At 37.5% G+C, this 23,626-nt stretch overlaps 1 protein-coding gene across 4 annotated transcripts in view; it reads left to right on the forward strand.

Annotated features, from left to right (window-relative positions):
* The window catches only part of SMURF2 (SMAD specific E3 ubiquitin protein ligase 2), a 99,071-nt gene that overhangs the window by 47,406 nt on the left and 28,039 nt on the right, over positions 1-23,626 (forward strand). For all 4 annotated transcript variants that reach the window (XM_036339936.1, XM_036339938.1, XM_036339940.1 and 1 more), the window contains exons 2-6: positions 9,506-9,544; positions 14,963-15,071; positions 17,704-17,837; positions 19,337-19,402; positions 21,054-21,138. In XM_036339936.1, the coding sequence (XP_036195829.1) occupies positions 9,506-9,544; positions 14,963-15,071; positions 17,704-17,837; positions 19,337-19,402; positions 21,054-21,138 (433 nt within the window). The remainder of the gene's footprint in view (positions 1-9,505; positions 9,545-14,962; positions 15,072-17,703; positions 17,838-19,336; positions 19,403-21,053; positions 21,139-23,626) is intronic.

Here is a 23,626-nt window from a genome sequence, read left to right on the forward strand (position 1 = left end):
CTGTGTGAAATAGGAGTTACCAGTATACCAATGAGGCCAACCTTAGCTTATTTTGATAATCTCCTCCACCTATTTCAAACCATCTATCTGTAGAAGGGGTGATTAGAATAGCTAGAACAGGATAGGTTTAAGGAGTGTAAACTTAAGAATGAGAAATGCTTTGAAGGGATTTGAGAAAGGTACATGATTAAAGTAGTCTAGTAAGATTAATCTAGTGCAAATCTATAGGCCATGTGAGACATGGTCCCTAATGGATTCTGGAGTAATGGCGTTGTGCTGGTGTAATGCCACATTTGTAGTTAGCATTAATCAAATTGACACATGATTGCTACATAAATATCTAGAGTCCAGTTTAATGTTTTGTTTTAGTACAAAAATTAGTGAAAATTTATTGAATTATATACTTAAGATTTTTGCACCTTTCTGTATATGTTACTTCAGTAGAAAGCTTACTAAACATTAAAATTATTCAAGTATTGGTAACTATTTAGGAGAAAGTCTATACTCTAGCCTTTGCTCTGGCCCCATCTACCTTACAGGCTTTCTCTCCTGTTAGTCCCTTCTAGTAGCTTAGTCTAGCATTTCTCAAAATTACTTTTACCTTTCTCCTGTAATAATCATTTAGAAAACTAAAATGAAAGTTCTTCCACACTGCTACCCCTCCCTAGCTCCATGATTTCCAATCTTGTTTCAACTTTCGATAGTATCTGTTACAAAAGATGTTAAATTTACAAATACAAATTTATACAAATATAAATATAAATTGTTACAAATATAAAGTTACATTATAATATGGTGCATACATTCCGCAGGAGCAGTGGTTCTCAACCTGTGGGTCGCGACCCCTTTGGGGGTCGAACGACCCTTTCATAGGGGTTGCCTAAATACATCCTGCATATCAGATATTTACATTACAATTCATAACAGTAGCAAAATTACAGTTACGAAGTAGCAACGAAAATAATTTTATGGTTGGGGGTCACCACAACATGAGGAACTGTATTAAAGGGTCGCGGCATTAGAAAGGTTGAGAACCACTGCCCTGGAGATTCTGATATATACAGTACCTCCTTAGTTGAGAATTTATTATGGTGACAAATTAGATTTGTCCTATTAATACATTAACTCTCGCCCTAGCTGGTTTGGCTCGGTGGATAGAGCGTCAGCCTGCGGACTGAAGGGTCCCAGGTTCAATTCCGGTCAAGGGCACATGCCTAGGTTGTGGGCTTGGTCCAACCTGCAAGAGGCAGCCAATCAGTGATTTCCTCTCAGCATTGATGTTTCTATCTCTCTTCCTCTTCCTTCCTCTCTGAAATCAATAAAAATATTTATAAAAAAAATACATTAACTCTCTGAGCATTACCTGAGCTCTTATAATTGGTACTAAGGATGGAAAGATCAATGGGCGCTGCTTCAAGTACCCAGAGTATATTCTTAAGAAAAAGAACAGTGCAATAAAGACTCCAAGGCATGAAAATAATTTATCTATGCAAATAAATTACCAAATCTCAAATTATGTTTAAGAATCAGTCTTTTAAAATATACAACTGAGAGGTTTTTTTTTTTCTTTTAGAGTATAAAATAATTTAAGGAAAAACTGGCTGGCCCTGGCCGGTATGGCTCATTTGCTTGGGCGTCATTCCATGCAGCAAAAGGTTGATGGTTCGATTTCTGGTCAGGGCACATGCCTGGGTTGTAGCCCAATCCCTGGCTGGGAATGTGCAGGAGGCAGTCTATCAGTGTCTCAATGTTTCTCTCTCCCTCTCCCCTCCTCTCTCTCTGAAAATCAATAAAAAATCTTAAAACAAAATTGGTTGGAGCTGTCTATCTAGTGTTAAGGTTAGCAGTCTGACCAATCCTGGTATTTCTTTATGTTTTAAATTAACCTTTAAATGAACCTCTCATAGGACCCTGTTTTATCTTCCCTGGTCTCTGGGTTACTGAAATTCAGTTTTTCTTCATAAACTTTAAACTTGATTTTAAAATTCTTTGTTTTGATTTTTCAGTTGCCCTTTGAAACTTTTTTATATATTAGCAACATCTTATTTGTGATTTTTAAAAGAAGATGAGTATGTTTTAAATAAAGGAATACACTAAAAATAAGATTTCATAAGTCAACATCATGATGATTTGAGAATTGGTAATTTATCATATAGAATAAAAGTTCCTCTTTCAGTGAAATTATTTTAGATTTTTTTGAAGTCTGTTTCATTCATTCAACAAGTATTTATTGAGGGCCCATCAAATGCCTGGCAATGTGTCCTTGATGCTGGAAGTACAAAGAAATGAGGCAGACATGGAGTTTTGCTGTATGGAGTTTTCCAGCTCTATAGTTATAAGCAACATTCTACACTTAAACAATTATAATGAAGTGTGATAAATGCTTGTGATAGCAATGGGCTTCTGTGAAAATACAAGTGGGCGGAGGGTTGAGAGAAACATGTTCTAAAAGGCTTTCTTCCCTTTTGAGACCTAAAAGATGAGAAGATGAAGCCTGAGAAAAATCTGTCAGGCCTGGGAAGGTTGTGGGTGAGAGAGTGTACATTTAAGAAAGGGAAAGTTTAGAGTGGCTGGATCTTGGACTTGGGGGCTTGGAAGGGAGAGATGGTGATGAAAGCTGAAGTCAGAGGGGTAAGCAGGAGCCAAGGCCAGAAGGGTATTGTAAACCAGAGTAAAGTTGGGGCCTGAAGACCTTGGGAATGTTTTAAGGATGAAGGTCAGCAGAGGAGAGAGAGACAAGGTCCCTAAGGAAGGGGTAGGTTGGGTATGAGCTACAGAGCACAGGCAAAAGGATAGTTTTGAGGAATGCTTTAAGGATGCTTTGGAATATTAGAAGGAGGGGAATGGATGGAAGGACTTAATCATATTTTTAGGAAGATCACTTTGGGTCCAGTGTGGAGAACTGATTGAAGGGGGTTGAGGCAGGAGATTGATTGGGAGGCTACTGTAATGACCTAGATCAGTGATGGCGAACCTATGACACGCATGTCAGGTGACACGCGAACTCATTTTTTTGGTTGATTTTTCTTTGTTAAATGGTATTTAAATATATAAAATAAATATAAAAAATATAAGTCTTTGTTTTACTATGGTTGCAAATATCAAAAAATTTCTATATGTGACACGGCACCCGAGTTAAGTTAGGGTTTTTCAAAATGCTGACACGCCGAGCTCAAAAGGTTCGCCATCACTGACGTAGATAGTGGTTGATGTGGCCTGTACTAGGGTGGTGGCACTGATAATAGAAGTGGCCAGATGAAGGGTATTAGTTAGAACTGGAAATTGCTGGGAGGTGAGGTGAGGGAGGAGTAGTGAAGGCTGCTGTGAAGGTTTTTGTCTGAGGCAATGGAGTGGAAGCAAAGCTATTTACTGAAAAAAAGTAAATGGGAAGTTTGGGGGGAGAGGGACGATGGGGATTTTATTTTGGGGATATATTTAGTTTGCCTGTGTGGACCTGGAGTTCAGGAGAGAGCAAAGGTTTGGGTTTATAGATTTAGGTGTCATTAAAATGGTACAGACCAGGGAGGAATATATGGGAAAATGGCCTTTCAGATGTATATTTTGAGAGGGAAGAGACTTGTGAGTCTATTAAAGTATGAACCTCCTTCCAGAAAAAAAAAAAAAAAGTGAGTTCTTTCATGTACATATAACAGTTTACAAATAATTCTAATGTTTACAAATATGAGCATCTGTGTTCCTCAGGTTATAGATTTAAAGAAACTTAGGGCAAAACCATGAAGAACCTTAACTTTCATGGATGGTACATAGGAAAAAAAAATCTGGCAAGGGAGACTTAGAATGAGTTTTATGACCTACTGTAAAACCAGGTGGATGTGGTGTTAAACAGAACCAAAAAGAAGAGAGAGGTGCCAGAGGAGGGAGTAGTCAGTAGAGGCAAATGCCCTTCAGGGAACAAATGTAATAAAGAATGAAAAGTGTCCATTGGATGGATTTAGTTATTAGGTTCCCAGGGCTTTGGAGAAGCAGTGTAGGGAAATGGTGGGAGAGGAAGCCCTATACAGTGGGAGGTAAAGAAGTGGAGCCACAAAGTGTAGACAGTTCTTTAAAGTAGTTTCATTATGAAGGAGAAGAGGTTGGATGGTGGCTGGAAGTAGGAGACATGGGTGAGACTTGAGTATGTTTAAGTGCTGACGAGACTTCCGTGGAGGAGAGGAGAGATAATATCCTTGAGAAAGTGGTGAGTTGGCTATAAGAGCCAGAGCAAAGGCAGTAGAGTAGAGTTAGGCGGGAGAGTAGAGTGGACATTGTAAGTGAAAGGAAGAAAAAAAATGAGTATCCAAGCATTAAGTTTGTAGGTTTAGTAATGAGAAGTTGAGAGAATTTGCATATTTTTCTCTTTCTCTGAAGTAGGATGTGAAATCATTTCACTTCTTGAATTATGATCACCTCTTTAATACTGAAGATTATAATTTGTATTTATATTGTATATGTGTTGATCCTAAGTATTCTATTTAGTTTATATGATGATAATAAAAATTTGGAGAAGACTTCCAATCAAGTTTGTGATTTGGTACTTAGTTATGGCCATAGTTTTCATGATTGAGTTATTATGATTTGAAAAATAAAACTGTTTCTAAGAGACTTTGCTTAGTAAATCTGTACCTTGTGCTTACTTAATAATTTTATTCATTTACTAATGGCCTCTGTCTTCAAAATGACTTTTATTTGAACTTGAAAAGTGATTAGTTATATTTAGATTTGTTCCCAAGGTTTATAATGTTAAATGAATTTTTACACACTGAACTTCCAATAATTGTAACTAATTGAATAGACTATTTAATGGTGAGTAGAAGTAGGTAGAAATTAATCAGCCATTACTTTCATAGATATTTTATAAATTATAAACCATAAATACATGGAAATTGATGTTTCCCCTTCACTTGTATTGGGTTTGAATTAAAAAAGTGAAGTTTATGACTCTGTATAGGCAATAATGTTTTAATTTAAATATAATTCCCATGCTATAAAATTCACCCCTTTATAGTGTGTAATTCAATAGTGTTATTTTTTTAAAATTGATTTTTAGAGAGAGGTAAAGGGAGGAGAGAGAGAGAGAGAAAGAGAAAGAAACACCGATGTGTGAGAGAAACATCAGTTGGTTGCCTCCCATATGTGTCCCGACTAGGGGGTCGGACCCACAACCTAGCTGTGTACGCAGGCTGTGAATCGAACCCCAGACCTTTGGTGTTATAGGATGGCACTTCAACCAACTTGAGCCACCTGGCCAGGGCAGCAATTCAGTGGTTTTAATATATTCACAAGATTTTGCATCTATCACCCTATAAATAATAATTTAATACAACATAATCAAGAGAATGTAGCTTGGGATATCTAGCTCAGTATACTAACTTTTATTTTTTGTTAAGATATAGTAGATCTATCTTGTCACCTATATATATAAAAGGCTAAGTGACCAACTGTCCATTCGACTGTCTGACTGACCAACTGGCCAGTACATCTGACATGCACTGGCAATTTAAAAAATAAATGTTGAATCGTGCTTGCGTGATACATATAAAGCTCTCAGAATGGATATTATTGAAATCCCCTGTGAAATGATTTGTAATGGATCTATTGTTGAAGCTACCTTTGGAAATAGTATATCTATAGATAATATTAAAAATATATTTAAAGATGCGATTCTTTGTCCTAAAAATGAGCACATTCATAAATTAAATGAAGACATTTTGGATATACTTGGAGTTTTTCACACTTATTTGAGTGATGATTCCATTGATTTGACAGATGATGCCAGAATGGAAAATTTTCCCATCGAATTTCTTAATAGTATTACCCCTTCGGGAATGCCTTGTCATAAATTAAAATTGAAAGTGGGTGCAATCATCATGCTACTGAGAAATCTTAATAGTAAATGGGGTCTTTGTAATGGTACTAGGTTTATTATCAAAAGATTGCAACCTAACATAATCGAAGTTGAAGTATTAACAGGATCTGTGGAAGGAGAGGTAGTTCTGATTCCAAGAATTGATTTGTCCCCGTCTGACACTGGCCTCCCATTTAAATTAATTCAAAGATAGTTTCCTGTGAGCCAGCATTTGCAATGACTATTAATAAATTACAAGGACAAACTCTAGACAGAGTAGGAATATTTCTACCTGAACCCCTTTTCAGACATGGTCAGTTATATGTTACTTTCTCTCAAGTTTGAAGAGCGTGTGACGTTAAAGTTGTAAATTTCATCACAAGGGAAATTAGTCAAGCACTCTGAAAGTGTTTTTACTCTTAATGTGGTATACAGGGAGATATTAGAATAAGTTTAATCAATTTATCAGTCATTGTTTTTATCAATGTTTTTATATAATATTTTGTTTTTATATCATGTTTTAGTTGTTTTTATATCATGTCTGTTGTTATGGCATGTTATTGTTTATTAATCAATTTACATATTATTACCATATACATTTTACTAATTTTCTTTCATTTCTGACACTTCTATTATAGAGAAAGGGCGAATAGCGATATTAAAATATTTCTTTTAATTAATTTCCTTTCAATGTGCACAAATTTGTGCACTGGGCCACTAGTTGAGCTGATAATTTAGAAGGTAATTTATCTCTCCTGTAAAGTTTCTGTGGCATTTAGATGCAGGGTATATAACAGTGTTATTTTTTTATTTTTTTAATATATTTTTATTGATTAAAATATTACATATGTGTCCTTGTCCCCACGTTACCCTCTAGCCCCCCCCCCCCCCCCCGTTGTCCGTGTCCATTGGTTAGGCCTATATGCCTGCATGTAAGTCCTTTGGTTGATCTTTCCCCCTTACCCCCACCCTCACCTACCCTCCCTCCAAAGCCCGACAGTCCAATCAATGCCTCTCCGTCTCTGGATCAGTCCTTGTTCATCAGTTTATGTTGTTCATTATATTCCACAAATGAGTGAGATCATGTGGTATTTATCCGCTCTCCAGTTCCATCCATGCTGTGGCAAATGATAAGAGTTCCTTTTTCTTCTTCCTCTTCTTAAAGAATACCTTTCAGCATTTCATATAATCCTGGTTTGGTGGTGATGAACTCCTTTAGCTTTTTCTTATCCGTGAAGCTCTTTCTCTGACCTTCTATTCTGAATGATAGCTTTGCTGGATAAAGTAATTTTGGTTGCAGGTTCATGCTGTTCATCACTTTGAATATTTCTTGCCACTCCCTTCTGGCCTGCATGGTTTCTGTTGAGAAATCAGCTGACAGTCATAGGGGTATTTCCTTGTAGGTAACTGACTGTCTTTCTCTTGTTGCTTTTAAGATTCTCTCTTTGTCTTTTGCTCTTGGCATTTTAATTATGATGTGTCTTGGTGTGGTCCTCTTTGGATTCCTTTTGTTTGGGGTTCTCTGCGCTTCCTGGACTTGGAAGTCTATTTTTTTCACCAGGTGGGGGAAGTTTTCTGTCATTATTTCTTCAAATAGGTTTTCAATATCTTGCCCTCTCTCTTCTTCTGGTACCCCTATAATTCTGATGTTGGTACGCTTGAAGTTGTCCCAGAGGCTCCTTACACTATCTTCATATTTTTGGAATCTCTTTTCTTTTTTCTTTTTCAGTTGGGTATTTTTTGTTTCTTTGTATTTCAAATCTTTGACTTGATTTTTGGGATCCTCTTGTCTGCTGTTGGATCTCCGTAGATTATTCTTTATTTCAGTCAGTGTATGCTTAATTTCTAGTTGGTCCTTTTTCATGTCCTCCATGGTCTCACTATACTTATTGAGGGACTCATTAAATTTATCGGCGGTTTCCATAAAATTCTTGAAAAACCTTATAAACGTGGCCTTGAACTCTATATCCAGTCGTTTGCTTTCCTCCATTTCTGCCATTTGTGACCTGTTTCTTTGTCTCCGCATTTTGGCTGCTTCCCTGTGTTGATAGAGTGGCTTTGTGTGCTAGGTGTCCTGTAGGGCCCAGTGGTTCAGCCTCCCCAGTTACCTGAGGTGGACACTCTTGGTGCACCCCCTCGTGGGCTTTGTGCACAGTCTTGTTGTAGCTATGCCTTGGTTGTTGTAGGATCACTGGGAGGAATTGACCTCCAGGGCAATTGGCAGCGAGAATCAGCTGTGTCTGCAGTGGGAGAACTGTGCTGGAGACACCCTTCTGGGGCAAGACTTGCTTCAGTGGGGCTTTGGTGCTCACTGAGACTGCACCCTGAGTGTGTCCCTTATGGATCTGAGGAGTTGTGATCTGGATGGTTCCCCTCTGACCACTGGGTACAGTGGCTCTTGGATCTAAGGAGGTGCTAATTTAGCTTCTGCCTGAGGTTACACAGCAGGAACTACGAAGAGAACTGCAGATTCCCCTTCCTTTTTTTTGGAGTTTGGAAGTGCCCTGATGATGCTCAGCTGTGTAGCAATGCAAGCCGCTGTGGGGCCTTGGGCCTTCTCTTGGAAGCTTCTCTGGCCCAGCTGCGGTTAGGTAATTACAGGTTGCAAATGGCCGGGGCATTCATATGCAAAAGCCTCTGCCACAGCCTGGGCGGGGCGGGGTCTCAAGAAATCAAAGGGCGGAGAAAGCAGCTATGGCGGAGCCTCAGCCCCGCCCTAAGGAGTGGCGAGTCCCAGTGTCCCGGCAATGGCTGCAAGCACCTCTGAGGGAAAGCCGCTCTCAAGCTCGCCCGCTGCCAGACAGTCCAGTATCTCCCCGTATGAGTCCTGGGTCCCCAGAGACTTCCCGGAACCGGATTTCAGAGCTGCCGTCGGGAGCTTGTGTCTCCCTCCGGATTCAAAAAGACAGCCGCGACCTCAGGTGCCAGACCCTTTCCGCGCGCTCAAGCCTCCGTACCTCTGCACTCCACCTCCGCAGCTCCTCCCGCTCGCAGTGTGCTTTTCTTTCCTTCTAGTTGTAGAATTTACACTCAGCCAGCCCTCCTGTAGTTCTGGATGATGTCCACCTTGTGTTTTTGATGCATTTATCGATTGTTGTGGGAAGCAGCAATTTCCCGGTGTTTATCTATGCCGCCATCTTAGTTTCTGTCCAACAGTGTTATTTTTAAAAAACTCATCTATATCAGGGAAGCTTTATTTTATTTATGATCTTCTTAAGCATAAAATTATCTCCTAAACCAGTGGTCGCCAACCCTTTGGACCTCACAGACCACTAGTGGTCCACGGACCATCAGTTGACAACCACTGTCCTAAAATATATGCCAACCCGAATTTACATATTTCTGCCTTAGAACTGTTTTTCCCCTTGCCACCAGGCTACCCTGAGAACAGATCTTGGTGGAAGATAGGAATTGGGTTGTTATTAGAATACCAGATTTACAAACTTTTTGTCCTCAGTTGTTACATTGCTAAAGATGCAACCACTGGTTCAACTGTCTTCTGCTAGTCTTTTAATGAAAGTTTGTGATCATATTTCATACATTGCTGTAGTTAGTGTTTATTATTCAGTGGTGTTTTCAGTGTTTAAAAATGACACTTTTGACAATGCAGTCTTACCATTTTATTTTAATTTTCCTTTGTATTTTTTGTTTCCTTTACAGTACTCTGTGCAAAAAACTTGGTGAAAAAGGATTTTTTCCGTAAGTAAAATTAACTTTAAATCTTGTATGTTGTGTGTGAATTTTTTGGGTAGCGTTTTCAGAATTGTCTGACTTAGGACTTTTTCTATTCAGAAATATACTCAGTGTTGTTGTTGTTGTTGTTTTTTTTTGGTTCAGAGCCTTTTGGCATCACTTTTTCTGTTTTGTTTTGTTTTTTTAAATATATTTTTTTTATTGATTTTAGAGAGGAAGGGAGAGGAAGAGAGAGATAGAAACATTAATGATGAGAATCATTGATAAGCTGCCCCCTGCATGCCCCCCACTGGGGATCAGGCCCACCATTCGGGCATGTGCCCTTGATCAGAATTGAACCTGGGCTTTTCAATTTGCAGGCCGACACTCTATCTACTGAGCCAAACCGGCTAGGGCACTTTTTCTGTTTTTGGAGGATTTTGATCTTTTTAGTTTAACCCCTTTCCCTTTAGTCACCCCTCCCATATATTTGTGTGAAATGTGTATGTGTGTGTGCGTGTGCGCATGTGCGCATGGTGCTGTGTATATGCAGATGTGTGTAATGTATATTAAAGGTGTTCATGCTACTAGATTTCTAGAAAAAGTTTGAGATTATTTTGTGAACTTTTTCCCCCCTAACATTTTATAGCAAATTTTACCCATGCATTCAGGATTCCTTGGAAAGTAGCAAAGTCATTCAGCTTGCTTGGAGTTTCCAGGCTGTAGGAAAGAAATCTATGTCACATTTGAGCATAGATGCTCTTGTTTCAGACTCCAAAGTGGACATTTGGTTCCCGTATTTGCAGTCTTTTTGCTGATCTGTTGTGAATTTTCTTGTGGCTTTATTTAGGATTAAGGTTTGTGAAGGAGGATTGTGGGTAGCTTTAATTTATTGAGTAAAACATGATAAAATTTTTATTAAAAACTCTAAGCCAACAAAATTTTATATGTAAAGTGTTTGAAGTTAGAAATAAAGAATTATTAGATTTTTAAATTCATGTCCTAGCCCTAGCTGGTTTTGCTCAGTGGGTAGAGCATCGGCCTGTGTACTGAAGGATCCCAGGTTCGATTCTGGTCAGGGCCACATATCCGGGGGTTGCAGGCTTGATCCTCAGTAGGGGTCGTGCAGGAGGCAGCTGATCAATAATTCTCTCTCATCATTGATGTTTCTATCTCTCTCCCTCTCCCTTCCTCTCTGAAATCAATTAAAATGTATTAAAAAAAAATTCATGTCCTACCAGCCAGCAAAAACTAGCTGTAAGTGCTAATTTAATATGACATTAGATAATTCTTGAGGGTTTGGTTAAAAGAAATAATAAGCTCTTGATATATTTTTAAATCGTACTTAATTCATTCCACTTGAAATTTTATTACTTCCAATCTTCCTAGTGTAGAATCTGAATTAAAGCTTATAAAATAACTTCTTATAAAACTCTATAATTAAAATTTGTATGGTGTCTGTGCTGCTAAAGGACATAGCTAAGAATAAAGATATAACCAGTTGATGTTCCATGTACCCTATGCCCCAATTTTGTACCCAGTGGTCTTTCTCTGGGCTACCACTAATTACTATTGTCTTCACCAGCTGGTGCTGGACTACTCACCTCAATCAACCCTATCTTTAATAACCTAGTAACGAGTGTGTATTCTTTTTTTTTTTTAAATATATTTTTATTGATTTCAGAGAGGAAGGGAGAGGGAGAGAGATGATGGGAACATCAATGATAAGAGAGAATCATTGATTGGTTGCCTCCTGCATGCTTCCTATTGGGGATTAAACCCACAGCCCAGGCATGTGCCCTGACCAGAAATCGAACCGTGACCTCCTGGTTCATAGGTGGAGGCTCAACCACGGAGCCACGCCAGCTGGGCCAGTGTGTACTCTTTTTACCCTTCTTAAGGTTGCTCTGAGGTAGGATTTATCCTAGTAGGACTGCAGTATGGCGGGTAGGATTGGATAGGTTGGTGACAAGGAGAAAAGGATGGGGAAGTGAGGACTGCACATGTTCAGCTGCATACTTCCCAAGACATCTGCTCTGGTTTTAAAGAGAAAATCTTCAGTTTTGTCTTCCAGCCTTCCTCCCCAAATTGTTTTCCTTCCTTCAGAGCCTCAAGATACACTTTCTCCAATGAAATATCCAGATAGCCTTGTCTCAGTTTTCCTAGGAAATCTAGAGGGATCTTACTTTAATTCTTTGTAAACCTCTAAGACAGCGGTTCTCAACCTGTGGGAACATATAAAGAATTTTACAGTGAAAACTCACCATTTGATTTTACTATTAACTTTATCCATATATCCATTATGTTTATTTTTAAAAGAATGCTATTAGCATCAAATTATTTTTTCTTTTATGCAACATTTAAATACAATATCTGTGTGTAACATATTCTGTTGAGATGTTGTATAGGGGCCATACTGAAGTCACTCAACCAAGATTGGTTAGCTGAATTATTTTTTCTTCCCCTAATCAAAAACAAAGCTTTCTTTTCCCTAGTAAGTAACTCAGTTTTAAGTTGAAATTTTTATTTTATTATTAACTTCAGCTCATTAAGTAAATTTGTGTAGTGAAAAAGTTCTTGAACTTTACCTATTTTATATGACTCAGGAGTGATAGGGAGAATTGAGAAATTTAAAAAAATACAGAAAATATTTTACCCACCTTATATTTACCACTCTTAAAGGTCTCACTAACTTCAGCAAATTTGATAGCTCTTGACCACATTAGATTAACTTGGCTCTCAAGTGAAAATTCTGTAGAATAATATAATTAGGTAAGTTGAAAAAGGTATTTTTTGGTTAGGATATAGAGCTTGTATTTTGTGTTCTTTAACAGAAGAGAGAAATAGGAAGGTGAGATTCAGGCATTCATACTTTTTAAAAAAACTTTATTTTTAGGTGTTGACACCATTATAGATGTCCCCATTCCCCTTCCCCCTTGCCCATCTCTACCCATCCCCCACTTCCTCTTCCCTCAGGCCATCACCTCACTGTTGTCTATGGGTTATACATATAACACACCTAGTGTTTTTGTGTGGAAAAAGTTGTTTTTCTTAATCCTCAATGTGATTTTTTGTTTGTTTTTGCTTACAATCATATATTTATATGTTTATATGCTTATATTGAAGAATCAAAAGAACAAGATAGAGTACATTACTCCCAGGAGAAAATACTTAATGTTAGTGAATGTAGAGGGAAAAGTATTTTCTGTTGAACGCATTTATAAATTGTTAGGCATTATGGAAATAATATGAACAGCAGTAAACTTCAAGAACAATATCCTATATAATAAAACCCTAATATGCAAATCAACTGAACAGTAGAACGACTGGTCACTATGATGCACACTGACCATCAGGGGGCAGACCCTCAATGCAGGAGCTGCCCCCAGTGGACAGTGCACTCCCACAGGGGCAGCGCTGCTCAGCCAGAAGCCCTGAGCCAGGTTCATGGCTGGCAAGCACAGCGGTGGTGGCGGGAGCCTGTTTTGCCTCCGCAGGAGGGCAGTAAGGAGCGAGGGGTCTCAGACTGCGAGAGCCCCGGACTGTGAGAGGGATGTCTGACTGCCAGCTTAGGCCTGATCCCGGGGGATCTAGTAAGCTGGCAGGCAGACATCCCCCAAGGGGTCCCAGACTGTGAGAGGGTGCAGGCTGGGCTGAGGGACCCCCCCTATCTACCCCCCCTGCCAAGTGCACGAATTTCATGCACCAGACCTCTAGTAGTTAAATAAATTGATACCCTAATTTACCAAGTTTCTTCTTAAATACTTAACACTCTTAGGTTAGGTCTTCTCTCATTATTTTGAAGTTGCAGATCACAGAAGCATAGAATTGGAACTGGCTAGGTGATTTCTGTCTGACCTTGAATCTTGGCATGTTAGTATCATGACTTTAAAAAGAAACTAGCATAGATGTCTAGGTGCAAAGTTTCTCCAATTATTAACACTTAGCAAATTTTGTTGAAGTATTTTCAGCTGTCCATAGGAAATCTATACCATCCCAATATGTCTCACATCTAAACGGTCATTTTTGTCTTTTTAATATTTTATTTAGCTCTACTTTCTCCTAACGTTTTTTGGTCAAAAAGGCTACTATTTAAAGTGTTGTCTGGGCTGAAAAATGTAGTGTCATTTTTTGATATTAGTTTCTTATGAATTATATTAGATCTTTGAGAGTAGCTTTCTTCACTTCATTTCCTTTTCTTTTCCATGTGACTTCGCTAGTTCAGAGTCTACTCGTCTTAGTGTTCTTTATGCTGCTTAGTCCATCTGAATACCACTAATAGAAATTATGAAAATGTATTCACAGCCAGCTCAGGAACCTAAAATGGCTCCCTGCTATCTACCTCAGTCACTCTGAGCCTGGATTTTCTGACTTTTAAGCCTCTCTTGGATCAGTCTTATCTCTCCAACCATATTTTTCACACCTTAGCACAAACCCTTTGGTTAGACTTCTCTGAACCCTTCAGATATTATCATACTCTCCTTGGTGCTCTTCCTACTTATTCTTTAAAGCCCAAATGAGCCCCATCCCCTCAAAAGAAAATAAAAGCTTTTCTTTACTGTTCACACTCAAACTGTTCTTTTTTTTGAAGCTCTTGTACAGACTGGTGAATCACATAGTAAGAGAGAGGTATAGTACAGCATAGTAGTTAAAAGCATGAAATCAAGAACCAGACTGTGTGTGTTTGGGTTTAGACTCTAAACTTTAGACCCTGGCTTTGCCATTTACTACTGTAACTTTGGACTAGTTAATTACCCTTTGTGCCTCAGTTTCCTTATAGATAAAATAGAGATAATAGTATTATTTACTCCATAGGGTTATTGTGAGGATTAAGAGATTTAATACATATGTAAAACATTCATCATATTGCAGATCAGTACAATCAAACATTTATTCTCAGGGCTGTGTGTGTGTGTGTGGCATTCTTATTTCCCCAATTAGATATTAATCTCTTTTAAGGCAGGGTATTAGATTTTTTGTTTCAATTTCTCACACTCATGGAAGTTACTCAGTAAAACTTTTTGGCTAGTTTAATTTCTCTGTGGCCCATGTTCCTGTGTGAAAACCTTTAGTAAGCTCTTTCTTTAAATAAGCTACCCGGGGAGACCTTGGGAAAGCTATGAGAGCCAGGAGTGTTTTAAGCATTCTCCTTTCTGGGGTCAAAAATAAAGATCTACAAAAATTCCATATTTGAGGTAACCTCTAGACCTCGGTAGTTCAAAGCTGAGAATGTTTTCAGCTAGGAATAAGAAAAAATGTAGTTTTTGGTATTTAACGTAGAATTAACTTTAATCTTAGTTTTCAAAATGGATCACTTTTATAAGTAAACATTAAACTTTTATAAAGAATGAAGTAATCTTTGTAGCAAATAATAATCTTTATGTAATTATTCTATCTTCCATGTCAAATATTTTTTAATTAAAAAAATCATCTCCTTTTTCACAGGACTTCCAGACCCATTTGCTAAGGTGGTGGTTGATGGATCTGGGCAATGCCATTCTACAGATACTGTGAAGAATACACTCGATCCAAAGTGGAATCAGCATTATGACCTGTAGGTTTAAATGATTAATCTGAAATGAAACATAGAAATCAGTATTATTTGATAAAGTCTTGGAAAAGAATCACTAAAAAAGATCTGAGTTTGATCTGTGGTATAATTTGGCCTTCACCAAGGGATATAAAACCTACTGAGAAGGTACTTTGGTTAATTTATAGCTGGTTTTGGAAGATGAAGTAACCTTTATGACTCTATGAAGAACAAAATGTTTACACAGTATAGAGCAGTTCCCCTCCCTCCACTTTTATCAATTAAATGAAGGCATTCACTTTAGGCCAATATAAGTATAAAACCAGAAATCATAATTGGGGTTCACTTATAGGCATTCTTTTTGCTTCTATATGGATGGTTTATTTCCTTTAAATTTTATTTTAATCATAATAATACTAGAGGCCTGGTGCATGAATTCGTGCACCTGTGGGGTCCCTCAGCCTGGCCTGCAGGATCAGGCCGAAACCGGCTCCCCGACATCCCTTGAGGGGTCCCAGATTGCAGGCCAAGCTGAGGGACCCCACTGGTGCACGACTGGGGCCGGGGAGGGGTGTGGGAGGTTGGCTAGCCAGGGAGGGACCGTGGGAGGGCTCTGGGGTGTGTCTAGTCTGTCTCGCTCAGTCCCGATCAGCCAGAACCCAGCAGCAAGCTAACCTACCAGTCGGAGCGTCTTCCCCCTAGTAGTCAGTGCACACCGTAGCTACTGGTCTACCGGTTGACTCTCTGCCCCCTGGTGGTCAGTGCATGTCATAGTGAGTGGTTGAGTGGCCTTAGCATATCATTAGCATATTACACTTTGATTGGTTGAACGGGCGACCTAACACTTAGCATATTAGGCTTTATTATATAGGATAGGAAATGTACTTTTTCAAAATGGCAAGTGATACTACTGTGGGACTTTTAATGGGAAAATGCAATTCTCTGCTTCCTTCTTATTTCTGCTCTCACATTTTTAACTTCCAGGTAAGAGCCAGAGTTCATACTGTGGCTGACAAGGCCCTTTATGACTTGTCCTCTCTATTGATTAGAGCAGACAACATCAAATTTTCATTGGCTTATGTATAGAGTCCATTTGGCAGGGAGGTGGGACACTGTCATACAGTCATTCAGGAATACAGGCTGGCAGAAGCTTCCCTGTTTGCAGTGTGTGGTCTCAGGGTCTCTATGGGCCTTGACATCTAGCCTCCCAACAGGCTACTTCAGCCATGGTGGGCTGTTCTCAAACCTGAGGGAATCAGTATGTTAGCGTTCCTATAAATCAGCTTCCCAGTTGGGAAACTGATTTAATGTGATTTTAAAAAAAATGTTTGGTTTGGGATATTTAGCTATTTAATACCTGATCTGGTTCTAGAATCTCAACATGTCATGTGGTAGATACTGGTCATGTTAGGTCTGTTAGGTCTTTTTGAAAATCGGTACATTCATACTGAGTGATGCCTTAGTTCAGATATTTTATTTCAAGCAACAGACCTGAAATTCAAATTGGCCTAATTAAAAAAAAAGAGAATGTAGAAGCTTGCTTAATTAAAAGTTAGGGGGTTGGGTGGGCATGCTTTAAAGACAGCTGGACCCAGGAGCACACATGTGGCTTCCATGTTCCTCATGTAAAAGTTTTAGTCCTCACTTGCTGGTTTAGGCTTTTTAATGTATTAGGTGAATTTTTCTGAATTTGCTGCTTTATTAATGACATTAAGATCAAGGTTGCTGGACCAAAAATTTGACCTCTTTGAGACACTGAAATACAGTTAGGGTCCTGCTGATAGAATTATGTTATCTTATTATATTTTTGCATGGGATGACACCATGTGAACAATTGGCTGTGGTAGAGCTTTTACATGCTTTCAGGTATATGCACAGACAAGTGTAGTAACGCTTTTCCCTGCTCTGCTTGTCTGCAGGCAGTGAAGTGAAATCTGCAAGAGTCCTGCTCGCTCAAGGCCTGCATACAGGAAAGAAGCAGGGAAAAAGCGTTACAGTCAGCTTTTGTTCTACAGCATTTAAAAACATAACAGGTATGTCAGATTTTTGGTCTGTCAGCCTTGACACTGCCCCTTGAGAATGAACGGAGTACTCTATGAGGTAGCAGGTCATATCATTGAGATATATTTAAAATGTGACTATAAAGATGTTCTTACAAGATTTTGTTCTTGGAAAGAAATAACCATACACTCTCATGGTGTTATTTAACACCAGTTACTAAAAATAGTTTTTTTCACTAACAAAAATTGTTACTCAACCTGAGAGTGGCAGATGTGATAAGGATATATTAAAAATTCTTTTTAGCCCTGGCTGGTGTGGCTCAGTTGGTTGGAGCATCATTCCATGCACCAAAAGTTTGTGGGTTCGATCCCCAGTTGGGGCACTTACAGAAAGCAACACATCAATGTTTTTCTCTCTTTTCCCCTTCCTCTCTTTAAAAAGCAATCTAAAAACCAATTCATTTTAGCTTTTACTCTTAAGATTTAAAAAAATATTTAAATTCAATACTGTGGATTGATTGAATTCAAAACATGTTTTACATTACCTAGCCATACTCTGAAACATTTGTGACTCTAGGCTACAAAAGCAAAATAAAAATTTTATACTGCTTACTTATAATTGCCAAGTTACTCATGTAGTCATTTTGTGTTTTTAGGTACATTGGAAAGTCTGATTCAGTTACTATCAGTGTATGGAATCACAAGAAGATCCATAAAAAACAAGGTGCTGGATTTCTTGGTTGTGTTCGTCTTCTTTCCAATGCCATCAACCGCCTCAAAGACACTGGTTGTGAGTAGATACTAGTACTTTAAAAAATGTGCATATATACATACACATACATACATGTTTGGGGGAGGAGCTCAAAAACTTCTGTGTATGTTTGAAACACTGGTTATAATTCCTGGTCTAAATTTATTAGATATTATTTTTAAAAAGCAACGAAACATTTTAGATATGTGAATCCTAGAACTGAATCAGAGCTGGTGCTAGGTTTCCAGTGAATATGTAAGGGTTCAGAAATGATTGCTCTCCAGAGAGTAATAAGAAAGATGTTAGAATACATGTGCCTTTTTTATTTCTTAGCACCCTTCTCTGGTTTTGGTGGATTTTTGAGATAAAGTGAGTTTTATTTAGGCAATTGGAGTGTTTAAGATGGTAGTTAAAGGGGAATTATTAGTGAATAAAAATGATATATAAAAACTGAAAAAAATTAAAGTTATAGAAAGGTAAACATTATAGATGAGACATGAGAGAATGAGTTGCCCCTACATGAGTTAGTAGCAGAACTGACTCAAACCCTTATCTTACAGTTAATACTTGGCTGCTTGTTAGTACTTACTTTGTGTGTGGTGGTTGGGGGGGGGTGGGGGTGTTTGAAGTGGTTAGAGAGAAAAACAATGACACTAATATTTATTGAATGTTACTCAGAGATGAATTGTTAACACCTTTCGTACCGCATAGAAATCTCTAAGACATACGCCAGGGACCGCACGTTTTTGGGCAAACTGCACGTTATTTAAATCATCATAATGCACTTTAGGTGTTGTTTTTCAATAATTATAACATTTTTATTTACAAAAACAATTAAACAATTAAAGTTCCTAGTACTTTTTTAATGTATGGTACTGCGTAAAACATTTTCTAAAAGCGCCAGGAACTTGAAGACGAAGACTATTCGAATGACCAAAATACAAGTAACTGCAATGCTTTATGGGTTCGTGCAATTATATAGTTTTTCGTAGATTGACCTGCACGGTTTCCACCAATGAGATCGCTTCATTCGATGTGGACAAGACAGTGTGTTGACATCTAAGGTCCATAACAGATGGCACGTGAAAAACGAGAAAACTCGTGAGCGGTCCTTAACACATTGTGCGTGAAACACGAGAAAGCTCGTGAGCGGTACGAAAGGTGTTAAGAACAACAACTCGAGCCAAGACTCAAGTGGTCTGAAATCTTTGGAGAGAAAGTAATTGCATATTGGCAGTATTACACCAGTGTCTCATGTTTTTTGAAATCTAAATTTATCAAAACTTTTGTTGAGACATTTATATTAATTATATATACAGTCAGAAAATTTAAAACATGTTTCATCATTAAAACATGATTAATTCTTTAAATCAAGCATGTCAACAAACTCAGCCTGCTGGCGAGTTTGACATGCTTACTTTAAATGACAGGCCTGATTTCCAGTGGATTGTGGAAATTTGCTATCACTTAATAGATGTTAGAATTTCTGATACCAGCCTCTTTTTTCATTGCTTTTTGTTGTTGTTGATTTGAAATAGATCAGAGGTTGGATCTCTGCAAACTTGGGCCAAATGACAATGATACAGTTAGAGGACAGATAGTAGGTAAGTGTGGAACTCAAAGTTACATGAATTTTTGCCTTCATTTAAGCTGACCTAAACTCTAAATACCTTTTAAATAAAAGTGCAGCCCTGGCTGGTGTGGTTCAATTGGTAGAGCACATCCCATGCATAGGAAGGTCATGGGTTCGATGCCCAGTCAGGGCACATAGATACATTTCTATAGCATTTTAAAATTTTGTTTGGTAGTCTGTTTGGGCACATAGATACATTTCTATAGCATTTAAAAATTTTGTTTGGTAGTCTGTGGTAATTAGTTACAATTAGTAGTAAGGGATTTTTTAGTTAGTAAAAAATAACTAATTTAACCAGTCTTTATTGTTGGACATTTAGGTTGTTTCTGATGTTTTAATACTATGAGCAGTGCTGTGATAAACATAGTTTTTCTATGACTTATTTTATATATTGTTAGAATTAGGCTACTTAAAATCAGAATATCATCTAAAAATTTCTTAAGTCTTTTGAAAGACAGCATTCTGGAGATGTACATTGAAGCTTATAAAATCCTATAGCTTTGATCCTTAATATTATTCTAAACAAAGCTAATGAGAAAATAACCTTGTTTCTGCCGTAATTGTATTGTGGTAAACATTTCACTTAGCCTTTCTGATATAGTTTTCTAGTACAATTCTAACACTAATGTCTTATTTGCATTCACTGAGAAGGTGTGTTAGGGTATTGTCTCCTGTAAATGGAACAATGCATTGAACTGATTTTTCAAAATTTTTACAGACCTGGAAAATTTCAGAATTTTGAGACCCTTCCTAGAAGGGTCGTAAGTTGTCATACTTTATATAGTGTTCTTTTAAGAAGTTGGGCTGTAGTCAAGTTTCCTGTATCCCTTCTAGATTTGAGAGAGTTGCCAAAAATACAATCTATAATAATAAAAGTGTAATATACTAATTAGACCAGACATCCTTCCGGGTGAAGCTGGGCTGCGAGGGAAGCCTGGGTCCCAGGTGCCGGAGGGAAGCCTGTGCCGGCAGCCAGGGGAAGGAAGGTCTACTCTTGCATGAATTTTGTGCATCGGGCCTCTAAAGAATAATAAAACAGCAAGGATTTCAGGCATATTATTTAGCCAGACTTCCTCATTATTCAGATTGGGATTATCTTACCCTCAAAAACTTAAGTGTTTTGTTCAAGGTCACAGAGCTAAACTAGTTGCTATAGCCTGGTTTAGAGTTCACATCTCTTGCTGCCAAGTTTATAGTGATAGTTTTATACTACACTGGATGATGATGTACTGTTTTAACTCATGGAATTCAGATTGCCCAATGCCGGAATCTAGTGTATTTTTAAAAAAGACAAGTCAAGAATTAAACTGAAATTAATGTGATCTTTTCAAATTCTTCTGTACATGAATATACTGTTCATGTGTTCTGCCTCTTCTTAAATGAAGTAGTAGCTTTGCATTGCCCATTATAATGGAAAAAAGTAATTAGACTCTTCTCCATGAACATGAGAAAGCGTAGAAAACCTTAAAATTCTAATATCACTCGTAAAGGAAAAAAATCTCATGGAAAAATAAATTACTAAAGAGTTCATTCTAAAATATTAAACTAAGCCAGATGTCTTATGAAATTGTAACAATTCTTTATTATCTATGACTCTTAGTAATGCTTCTGTTGTTTAATAGTAAGTCTTCAGTCCAGAGACCGGATAGGCACAGGAGGACAAGTTGTGGACTGCAGTCGCTTGTTTGATAACGATTTACCAGATGGGTAAGCTAAAATCATTAGAGAAATATGTGGGTAACATCCTTAAAATAATGAGAAAGAAGTTGGTGTTTATTGTATACGTCACTTTAAAAATTTGCGGATCAATTTCAAAATCTAGGTTTTCCTTGTACTTGGAAAATTAGTAAGGGATCTTGTCATAAATTTATAAAATAAGCCACGAATTAGATGTTAAATTTGGTTTTTAAGAGTTTTGATTAGGAAACGAATTTTTGGCAAATAGAACTCTTGAAAATATTATATATTTAAAAAAACACAGTTTTTGTTTTATTAAATTACTCAAGCCTGGCCAGTGTGGGTCAGTGGTTGAGCATCAACCTATGAACCAGGAAGTCACGGTTTGATTTCCGGTCAGGGCACATGCCTGGGTTGCAGGTTCGATACCCATTGTGGAGTGTGCAGGAGGCAGTTGATCAGTGATTCTCTCTCATCACTGATGTTTCTATCTCTCTTTCCCTTTCCCTTCCTCTCTGAAATCAATAAAAGTATATGTTAAAAAATTACTCAAAACTGGGTATATACTAGCAAGTACTGAATCTGAGACATTGCTCTGTTTAGAGGTATAGGATTGAGAATCCATATAATAGTAATTATAATAACATAGTAACATTTATTGAGCATATATGTGTCAGATACTGTTAAAAGCACTTTATATAATGCATTTATATAATTTAATTCTCATAGTATATGGTTCTGGAATTAGACCATCTGATATCTAATCCTTACTCTTCTGCTTACTAGCTGTATGAATATAATGAATTTATTTAATTCTGTAAGTTTTGGTTTATACCTATTTATAAAAGAGGATGATGTTAATAGTACATATGACATAAATTGTTGTGCGGACTAAATGAAATCATTCGTGTAAATCACTTAGCACAATGTCTTGCATATAATAAGTGTTTAATAAATAATTAGCTACTGCCCTAGACCATTTGGCTCAGAGCGTCGGCCTGCGGACTGAAGGGTCCCAGGTTTGATTCCAGCCAAGGGCATATGTCCAGGTTGCGGGCTTGATCCCCAATAGGGGTTGTGCAGGAGGCAGACGATCAATGATTCCCTGTCATCACTGATGTTTCTCTCTCCCTCTCCCTTTCTCTCTAAAATCAATAAAGAAATATATATGTGTGTGTGTGTGTGTGTGTGTGTGTGTGTGTATACATATATAAAAATTTAAAAAATAATTTATTATTATTACTGCTGCTACTATCCTTGTTACGTTCATTCATTTCACAGATTAAAAAACCGAAACTCAGGAAATTATGTAACTTGCCGAAGGCCACATGGTAGATGGCAAGAGCTGGAACATAAATCTAAATTTTATTCCAAAGCTCATGCTTATTTATCATTCTTCTCTTTCTTTGATACTAGTTCTGACACTTTTCTGATTTTATTTTTAACTTTCAAAGTATTTTTAATTAACTTCAATGAGGAGCAGTTTATATTCTATAGATTATATCCATATAAAGTGTATAAGTGGCTGAGTTGTGATTTAAATTATTTTTGACATGACATTTGACATCCAAGCTGTGGCATTTGCTCATTTTATTTAAATTGGTAAAAATTGCTATAACTTAAGTTTGTCCAATTTATAGATCTCTTAGCTTCTTGATATATCCGTTAACTTTTATGGATGTGAGGTAGATTATGGTAGTTTTTAAGGGGAAGTTTAAGGTGAAATAACTAATCAATATTGAGAGATTACAACAATCTAAGGCTTAATTATTCTAAACTTGCTTTATATTATTCTATATAATTGTAATCACAGGGAAGAGATCATGTTAACATCTCCTTATTTTCTTTTTTAAAAAAATATTTTTTTGATTTCAGAGAGGAAGGGAGAGGGAGAGATAGAAACATCCATGATGAGAGGGAATCATCGATTGGCTGCCTCCTGCACACCCCACACTGGGGATTGAGCCTGCAACCGGGGCATGTGCCCTGACCAGGAATTGAACCATGACCTCCTGGTTCATGGGTTGATGCTCAATCACTGAGCCACGATGGCCAGGCCTTATTTCCTGTTTTTTAAGGCCTTCCAATGTCTGCCAATGTTTTAGTGGAAATATTAACGTTACCGCAATATTGTCATTAGACTATTTTTTGTTATGTAAATAAGATATTGAGGAAAAGGTGGCATTCTTGCTTTTTAAAAAATTAGTTTGAGTAGGTTAAATGCTTTAAAAAGCTTTTATATATTTTCTTAAATTAAATATTTAAAAAATTATGTAATTTTTAGTTGGTCTGCACCTCCCTCCCCACTAAATTCTGGATAAATTAGTGTAATTTAATTGAACCTTCTTGACATTATTGAAAAATTCTCAATTTGGCTGATGGGAAATATTAATTACACCTCAATGTAAATATATTAGAAGCTTCAGAATTCCAGAAAATATATTGTACATTTTAAGAATAAGTTGAAAAAATTCCTATGTCTGTGACTTGATCTTTCAATTTGTCATTCTTGATTCAT

This window comes from Myotis myotis, unplaced genomic scaffold, assembly GCF_014108235.1.
Source record: "Myotis myotis isolate mMyoMyo1 unplaced genomic scaffold, mMyoMyo1.p scaffold_m19_p_17, whole genome shotgun sequence".
Classification (NCBI taxonomy): domain Eukaryota; kingdom Metazoa; phylum Chordata; class Mammalia; order Chiroptera; family Vespertilionidae; genus Myotis; species Myotis myotis.